A 9,897-nucleotide genomic window follows, 5' to 3' on the forward strand; every position below is an offset into this window, starting at 1 on the left:
TGTCAATCTTAATAGGCCTGGATTCACATTTCATTTCTTCGATGCACTTAAAATAGATTATACAAACTTTACTACAGATTTTTTTCAATATGAATAAAAAACTTAAGTCTACTGCTAATAGTATACAAATAGTGTAGAATCTGTAATACAGCATTCTACGTAACTGCTACCTATTCAATATATAGAAAAAGTTTGGCTTTTTGATTACAGTATACACACACACCCAACCCCCCCCCCCCAATACTTATTCAGTATACAGAACAAGAGACTAGCGCTGCAGAACACTTGTCCATTGGGGAGGAAAAAAGCAAAAACACACGAAAAGGCTCTTCTTAAAATGCTGTAATAGTCAAAAGGGAGATGAAATGGCCCATGATTAAGACACCTGAAGAAAACTGATCTTTAAATAGCAATTTGGGCTGTTTGTTTTCATAGCTTGGTACCAAGAGAACATGAAGTTCATGTATTTACAGAACAATGGCTTTGATGCAATATTCCTAACACCACGATCCCAAGACCATCTTCAATAAAAGATCAGTTTATCATCACCTCTACAAAAGTGATCTCCATGAAAAGAAATGCTAGTTTCAATAATTTTAAGAGTATGTTATGGAATAGTTACTCAAATATTTAGCATTAACACAAAAAATAAAGCATAAATTAAAACCAAAATTCATACCATTAATATAAATTAAGACTTAAAATATATCACAATACCACTTTATACATTTACTAGATAGAACAACATAGCCTTGGTTTAACATCAAGACGGGACTAAAAGTGTTCTCCCTTTGACAGACATGACACACAAGATAAGCAAATACATTTTGCATATTAAGACTTTATAAACTGTGTAGTTTTGCTGAGCAAAACACAAACAGAAGCTCCCAGAATGAAGACCTGCGGGCACAAAATGCAGTTAGGCCCTATGAGTAACCACACAGTACTTCAGGGACTTGAGACAGAGAATTAAAAAGTAACAACACAGAAAAAGTGCGAAAGGTTACATTAAGACTGGGTGAACCAAGTAAGGGTGCACCTGTAAGTTTTGGGCTGATACCGATGGCCAGTTAACAAAGGTGCTGTCCCCTACCTTGGGGGTCTTCAAAAGGAGACTGGACAAGAACCTAGCCCAGCCCAATCCCTGTGCCAGGAAGAGCCTGGCGCCACCCCTCACCCCATACACAGGTCCAGGGGGCATACACCTCCCTTGGGGGTGTGATTAGTGGCAGGAGTCATCCCACTCCCCATATCCCCTGGAAAAGCCACTCAGGGCTGTCCTGCACGCTGCCCTGGCCATGCAGCTCCTGCCCCTGGCCCAGCCCCACTCCCTTCCTCCATATGCCTGCCCACCCCCACACCCCTTCTGCTCCAACAGACTTACCAAACAGACTACACTTGCCAGGGTACTCCAGGCACATGGCTGCAATTATTTACTACAAGGACCATGTAAAACCAATAGCTGATAACAATGATTTCTCCTTTATTGGTGTCAATCTGATAGCCAAACAATAAAAAATAGGGATGCACTGATTATAAGTAAGTGATGTCTTCTATTCAAAACCTCAGTTGTGTGCGCCAATAAGGCATAAGGCAAGTAAATTACTCATATCACTCAATTTCAAGAAATGTAAAAAGTAGTTTAAATCTTAATGACAGCAATAGATGATCAGTCCAAACTGAGATGTAGCTTGTCTAATGACCCACAGTCATGTAACTGAATAGGGTTTCAGATAAACTTAATTGTATTCTCAAAACATACCCAGTCAGATTTCATCCAAATCAAGCACTCACATGCAGCTGACATGCACACAGAGTTACTGCTTCTATGCAGAAGCAACCCAAGGTAGTGTTAATCAAGCTTTATTTATCCAAGTTTAAAATGTCTCGACCATGCCCCTCTCGTCTCGCTTCACAGAACAAGTAGGAAGCACCCATAAAGTAAAGAATTTTACTTAAAATATCTTCTACATATTTATATCCTTCTTCTCTTTTCTATTATTTTCCCCCCCTATAAACCTTTGAATTTTGGGCTTTTCAAAATTCAGCGTGTATTATACTAGAGGTATATCTGCATATAAACTAGTTGAAAAAAAAAACCACACACTTGAAGCTCAAACGCTATTCAGTGTAGTAATTTTCCACTGGACAAGCATATCAAAGTCTAGAGCCTGCTATCAGGTATATTCTATAAGTATATTTGAGATTACATACTTCAGCAACTATGTTAGTTCTACTCTTCCCAAACTGAAGTGCTTATATTTTATATGCAGAGCAAGAACTTTTCCTTTATTCAATGCAGTACTTGAAAAAAAAGTATATTAATAAGGAACCCATTCTCTTTATAAAAAAGTCTGTCCCTGAAAGAAGGTCACAAAATTTTAGATTAGCATTTAAGTAAACTATCATCACTCGGTACACTCAGTTTATTAAACAGATACAGGGTGTTCATTTAGATCAGGCTTGTCCAACATGCAGCCCGCCACGGCATTTTCTGTGGCTCGTGGTGCTGTGACAGGAAACCCCTTGTCCCTCCCCCAGCAGCTTCCTAATGGCTACTGAAGGGCTAGGGAAGGGACAAGGTTTCCACACGCACCGTGTTGGCACAGCGCGGCATGGCCAGGTCCCTCATGGGGCCAGACCCCTCCCCGGCCAGGGCCAGCGCTGACTGCAGCTGCTGAGCAGCCCCGGGCGCCTGCCTGCCCCAAGGAAGCGGTGGCCACCCAGGCAGCCACAGCCAGTGCCGCAGGCGCAGGATGGAGCTTTCATGGGAGAACTTTGCCACTGGGTGGTGGAGAAGGGTCTCTGCTCACGGGCCTGGGACATGCTGGTTGCTGGCAAGGAGGATGTGCATCTGGGAGTGCCTATACTCCTGCCCCCGCCTCCCCACCCCGACGAGCCCATGCCTGTGCCCTGCGCTGCTGGAGTGGCTCCGCGTGGGAAGCCAAGCAGCAGCTGCTGGCACTGCCAGCCCGTGCCTGCCTCCTCACCCGTCCGCTTCTAGCCAGCCCTGCCCCACAGCAAGGCAGCGCCTGCGCTCTCTGGGCCTGGCCGCCCGCACGCGAGGCCCCAAGTCCTGAGGGGGCCGCTTACGTGCTGCTGGGGACGGGAGGCAGCGCGGGCACACATGGCCACTGGGGCAGCGAGGTGGGAAGCAGCAGAGCAGAGGGTGCCTTTCCCCACACATCCCAGGGAGGCTGTGGACGGGAGGACAAGAAGGAGCCCGGACTGTGGCTCCCACGTGTGGCAGCAGCTCTCCCCGCCCCGCTCCACTCCATGCCCAGCTGCAGCTGTGCCCAGCTGAGCCACAAGTCTCTCTCGCAGCCTCGGATGCACAGAGGAACCCACGTTCCCTCCTCCCTCCCCTCCCACCTGCCCCTTGCAAGGCAGCGAGCGGCCGAGGCTGCAAAGCGCAGTGCAGGTGTCTCCCGCCGAGACACATCCCTCCACCTTTGATTAGTTTCCACTCTGCCGGATATATCTTTTCCGCATTTGATCTGTCAACTTGCATTATGCTTCTTTCATTATGCGACAGTGTTTTTCAGTCAAGTATTATTTCATTGTTGCTTTCATATTCGTTTTTATTTTGGATTTTAAGCCACATTTCCAGGCCCATTTCATGGCCACTTCCTTCAACTTCATTGGTATCAAAGATCATGTGACATCACATCCTGATGTGATACCACTTCCTGCGAGGTCTTTGAATATGGCTTGCTGGCCCACTGGGTGATAAAAAGTTCGTGATCCAGCCCCACATTCAAAAAGGTTGGACACCCCCGATTTAGATCATTGGAGGTCAGGATTGTTTTAAGGTGAAATGATTTAAGTCATGTCTTCTAAGCCTACTCTTGGAGTAAAAAAAAGTGCAGTTTGTTCACTGTTTGAAGTCAGATGCACAGACAGACAAGGCTATCAACGAACCTGGGAAGTTTTTTGATACGTATCTAGGACACATTTTCTAGAGAAGATGTACAGAGTTCTAATGAATTAGACTTGCACTTCAGGCCAAGATTCCCTAGGTTCAAAGAACTGAAAGGTAACACTTACGGTACAGCCAGTGACCAACTCTTCCAGATGCTCACAAAAGAAAAGTCCCCTTGGATCACACTACTGAAACTTTCCTCTAATTTCTATATTGAGAATGCAGAAAATTAGAACTCCACAAATGGATTTTATTTTTAGGAAAACATGTAAACTTGATAGCCACGAAATAAGTGTTTCTCCACTGAACCCTGACAGTTAGAGAAGATTTCTCCTTTGTCAAACAGGGACATGGAGGAAGCAGATGAGCTCAATTCAAGAAGTCCAAAATAGGCAGTTTAGCCCAGTGATTTTCAAACAGGGTGACAAGCTCCATTCAAGGGAGCCACTGATTATTACCATATTTACTCAGATACAAGATGTTCACATACAAGGAAGCCTCATTAAATACACTGCCTATCGTTAAAGTGCTGCCACAAGCAGCAGGGCCTTAGCAACGGAAACCAGCTATGAAGTTGATTAAATACCACACTGAGCATGACTATAAGACACATGGGCCATATTGGACAAACATACTGAAGGGAACCAGCCACAAAGCCAAGTTAAGGCAACCTATTTGAATAAACTATGGGGTAGTGCCCATTAAGCACAGTCCCCTCCTTATTGTTCTTTCAGGTCATGGTAAGCCAATACACAGCCTACTATTTTGACTTCCTCTTCACTCCCACAGCCAAGCTCCACATTTTCTTCTGATGTCTAATGATTCCTGTTTGTTCACCAGCCTTAAATATCTGCAAACATCACCAAATGCCCTCTCACCCCTCGGCCTGCAACAGGATCACTGTAGCCCTGCCCTCCATGACATGGAGCTACATCAGGTTGCCCTGTGCTTCATTTGCATAGCTGCATACATACAGATGAGGATCACAGGACTATGACTGAAACCAAGTGTTCTTGTATAAGCTGGGGGGCCTGGTTAGCACATGGATCCTTGGTAGGGAACAGGGAGCATCTGCGCACACACGCACCCACCCATCAGTGCTGACCTCTTCGGGCACCATGAGTTGAAACGCTGCAGTCTCTGCTGGGGCCCAGCCCCATGAGCTATACGGTAAATCATGAGGCTTTTGGCTTTGGACTAATATTAGTGTTTTTTGGACCAATTTGCCTATTTAAAAGTATGTTTATGAGTGAGTACCTGTGCTAAATCCTGCAGCAGTTTCAAAGGTAAAATATTTAAGTTATGGATAAACTAAATTTGAGTAGCCATAGTAATCTGCCTATATGCAAATTACTTTAGGCATATGTCTTTCAAAGTCAAATGTTTTCAAATTTGTCCCTTCTCTCTCTCTCTCCAAGTACATAGAAGTAAGAGTCTAACAGTAAGGGGGTTGTGGGGGAAGGAGGGGTCAAGGAAGAAGCAAGGTTTAGATGTTACCTAATGCCCACCCCTGCTAATTTGTTTTCCCTGCTACAGAAGTGTGAAAGGGGCAAATTCAAGGAAAGCCTCCAAAAATTAGATTCTGTATTTGGAAAAAAGTTATAACCAATTGGTTATATTTTCCATATATAGAATCTAATTATTAGGGGCCATCTTCTATTCAAGTAAATACAGTAGTTTATTAGGCGTGTAAGTATCTACGCATGATGATTCACAAGATACTATTTGAAATCTGATTCCAATTCATTCAAATAGGAAAACATTCTGACCTGTTGTGGTCTTTTGAGTTCTTGGCAACATAAGAATTGCTCTATTGTTTTTTCCATAGTTTAACAAAAATAAGAATCACTGATTTAGTCTAATCAACTGGAAATAGGAGTAGGATCCTACCAGATTCATGGTGGAAGCAAGCTACACTGTAGCTCGTTTTATCTTGCACATTCCCCCGCACATCTTTGTCACTGATTGATGAAAAGGCCCTGCTTGCTCCCAATAGGCAAGGAAGTGAAAGCTGCAGTTTTAAAATTTGGCACTGGGTGCATCTCCTCCCCACTGGTCAGCAACAAGCAGTGGGACTGCCAGCACCCCTCAGCCAATCAGTGGCAGGAAGACAAAAACAACAAGTTTAAAAATGCAAGTTTTACTTCTGTCAGAGAATCAGGAGCAAGCCACAAACCGGTCCCCCTCCACCAATCAGCAGCAGCAGGCATGAGGGAACCTGAAAGATTACGAGGAGCCACAGTGCAACCCACTTCTGTCACATATCTGGGAGGGCCCTATATACAAGCTATCAAGAACCTTCCTTACCTTTGTTGTGCTCAAGGGGAGGGCTGAAAAATTTATATAGGCATCTGGACTTCCAAAAGCAATTGGTTTAAGCCCAGCAAGCCAGAAACACTTAGTACTCAACATGGATAGCTATACAGTGGCCCCTTAATTTTTCCTTTTTTTTTTTTTTTAAAAGAGATTTGCATTGTGAAATACCAAGCCAGAGTGTTTACAGTAAGAACAATGAAGACACAGTAAAATTTCTCATCACAGAAAGAATGATGTAGCTGTGATGGTCCAGAAATTATGCAAGAGGCAAGGATTTCTTAAGATGATATCTTTTATCAGATTAAAAGAGTTGTTGAGATAAAAGGTCAGACCAGTTTTTAAAGGAAGAAAGTCTTGCATTCAAAAGCTTGTCAAAAACTTTATCCCAACTATATAGTTGATCCAATAAAAGATATCATTAAGAAATCCTTGCTTCTTACATCATTACAAAAAGTCAGAAGGCTCATGATACAAGGATTACATAATTATGAGGGAGTAAAATGATCAGTCAGATTTTTGTTTTGTACTTGCATGCAGTCATTGACAAACTAAAAGCTCTGTAAAACGGAACAGCTGATTGTCCTGTTGAGCCAAGAAAAGCTGAAGAGTATCCAATAATTTGCAAGTATTGGCTGGCTTGACAAATGCTTTCAACAGGATACATCAGCACCTTTTCAACCAACTAATTATCAGAAATATATTCCACTGTTTTTGTATGCGTATACAATGGAAATAAGTAATTGCACTCATACAAGACTTATCACTGGATCTCAAAGCACTTTAAGAAATAGGTCAGTGGTCACCCTATTCTATAGATAAAAAGGAGGGGAGGGGAGAAACCGAGTCATGGAAGAGTAAAGCAATTGGTCCAAGATAAAAACCAGGAAGATAATTCAGGTCTCTCAAATCAAGAAGGCAGGCAGGACTTTCGTACTTTTGTTGTATTTTGAAGCCAGAAAGTAATAATTATTAAAGCCTCACTACGGAAGATCAAATGTAAGAAGACATCATTGAAATATGAATGGTTCAGACAGAAGAACAAACTATGCCTGCTACCAAAACTTTACCTCTAGCATGAAAAATAAAAGTTATCCAGTGATGAAGAGGGTTGAAGGGAGAGACTCAAACACAAAAACAGATTCCTTCCTTTGGTCTGTTTAACACAAAAGCAAGGAAAACGATCCTTCAGATCGTTCAACTTTTCTTTTACTGGTTTGAATAAGACTCCTAGTTTTACAGGTATTTCATATGCATACTTCACCAGTTGAACTAATCATTGTTTTAATAAGGAAGAATCAGGAGCAATAAAATTCCTTAAAATAAGTAATCAGGAAAAACGGTGACAGTGATCTTGGGAACGAAGCAGCAACCATCTATTTTCTGTGCTTCTGCAGACTATTCCAGAAACATTAAATGAAGCAGCAATACTTAGGAAGAAAAAGGAAAAGGCTAAAATAGAAATTGCAGAAAGCACACAAAACATGTTCCTTATACATTATCCAGATAGACCATTACCTTTAAAAATAAATCACACTTAAAATGTATTTTGAAAGCACAGTACAAAAAGTTTGCCTCCCTATACGTTACACAAGGAAATCCAATTCAAACTAGAAGTAGTCTGCTCATCTTAAGTATGGATTCAACTAAAAAACAACATTTCAAATGTTCAAGTGAAAAATTAGAAAAATTGAAGGTTATAAATTTGAAGGTTATGAAGGTTGAAAAATTCAGTAAATTTGTCTTTATACAGCTTACCTTTGAAATCCCAACAGATGTAGAAGGAAGAAAAGAGTGTTCACACTGTTCAAGGTATTTTTCCGAATTTGTTTTTCCAAATAAGAGAGTAACCACAAAACCCCTAAAAGGGAGGTGGGGGGAAAGGAGAAAAAAAGAAACAGGAATCATCATCTAATATACATTTTAAAATATTAGAGTTAAAAAAAAAAAACACACCACACATTTTGTAATGCTTGCTACTGTTAACTCTTCCAGGACATACCCTGCTTAATGGCATTAGCATACTTTGTAATAGAGGCTGAAATTTTGGTCATCTTCTGTGGGGATCAGTACTAATTCCTGTTTTACAGAGATTTCATGGGACATGGGGCAAGAGATCCTTGACTGCAGGATCAAAACTAAAAAGACAGAAATAACAATCTACATATATGCTGAACTCTACAGAGATTAACTCATTAGAAATGGACTCAAAACCCACAAGGGGCACTAGACAAAAGTGTATACAAGGGAGCAATTTAAGGGAGAAAAATTCAGTGCTACAAGTCTGCATAACAGCCAAGAAAAACAACAATTTTCAGTGTAAGATGTGGTAGTGTTGGACAGATGTTAATACCTTGAACTACCAGGGCAACATGTGAAGCAAGGTCTATATTCGGTGATATTTTTAGGTGACAGAGGAAGGCCTTGCATTCAAAGCTTGCCTAGCTTTATTGCAACTATGAGGTTGGCCCAATAAAGAAATGTGTCACCCAAAAAATCCTTGCCTATAAAATTAAACGTTTAAGTTAGTTGCATGTACAAACAGTTTGTCAGCCAGATAAGAGTAAGAGAAAAATACAAGTTAAAAAGGTTTTGGATGAAGGAAAAAAAATGTACAAGCAAGTACTCTTACAAATCCTGTTATTCAAATATGGATAACATGGCAGAGCTCTCTTTGCAGATTTGGTTGGTTTGTTTTGCTTTGCTTTAAAGTATTTATCAGAAATAATCACTGTAGAAGTGCAAGGCAAACAGAAAGCTAATGTGAATAGGAGAGCAGAGTAGTTTTATTACTGAGCCACTTTACTTACAGTAAAAATAAATATGGAAGAATTAGTGTTTTCAAGTGCAGTGTTAGAAGTGCAAGTGCTTTGTTGGAAAAAAATCAGATATTTTTCCTGTTGGACAATACACATTTTTTTTTACATGAGACCAAAAAAGCAAAGATCAAAGAATTGTAGAAAACTAGGCCTGAAAGGGATCTCCAGAAGAGATTTAGTCCAACACCCTGCCTGAGTCCAAGCCATTCCAAAACAAAGTCCGCAAGAAAACCAGCTGACACCCAAACAAGCCCATCTGCAGGCTCCTATTTCACCATTTTATGTATGTCTATGCAGCAGGAAACAAAGCTATGCAGAGGTATGCCAAGGACTTTTGCAAACACTATTTCTAGCATCCTAAGCAATGTGGTTGCAGAGCTTAACAACCTGGATGCAATACCACAATAAATTTGTCTGCACTGCTTCCACATGAGGACATGCACATACATGTGGCAACTGTATACAACAAACTAAAACATGACCAACTATCCACAAGCATTCCAGAGACTGAAGTAATTCAAGACTGAACAAAGGTACACAGGACAGAATCTAATTATTAAACTAAGTTAGCCAATTACTCTGTCATTCACGATGGGCGTTTCAGGGTGTGTTTACATGGCCCTTCAGGGCCAGCCACGTACACAGTCCTGCCGCCGCTGCCACCTCCTCTAGTGTGGTGGCTCCTTCCCCCCACCCACCTCTGCCTCCTCCCACGGAGCAGCGGGGCTTCCACCCTCCTGAGGAAGCAGCAGTAGCAGCTTCCTTCACCCAGCCTGCCCACCTCTTCCTCCTACCACAGACCAGCAGGGCCTCCCTCCACCTAAAGCTGCGGCAGCTCCCTCC

General features: G+C 41.9%; 1 protein-coding gene across 1 annotated transcript in view; it reads right to left on the reverse strand.

Moving 5' to 3' along the window:
- SNX13 (sorting nexin 13) overlaps positions 1–9,897 on the reverse strand; it is a 100,297-nt gene that overhangs the window by 73,906 nt on the left and 16,494 nt on the right. The window contains exon 2 of the mRNA XM_019507982.1: positions 7,994–8,096. Coding sequence (XP_019363527.1) covers positions 7,994–8,096 — 103 coding nt within the window. The remainder of the gene's footprint in view (positions 1–7,993; positions 8,097–9,897) is intronic.

The sequence above is a fragment of the Gavialis gangeticus genome, unplaced genomic scaffold (genome assembly GCF_001723915.1).
Source record: "Gavialis gangeticus isolate Ggan-Ray unplaced genomic scaffold, GavGan_comp1, whole genome shotgun sequence".
Taxonomy (NCBI): Eukaryota; Metazoa; Chordata; order Crocodylia; family Gavialidae; genus Gavialis; species Gavialis gangeticus.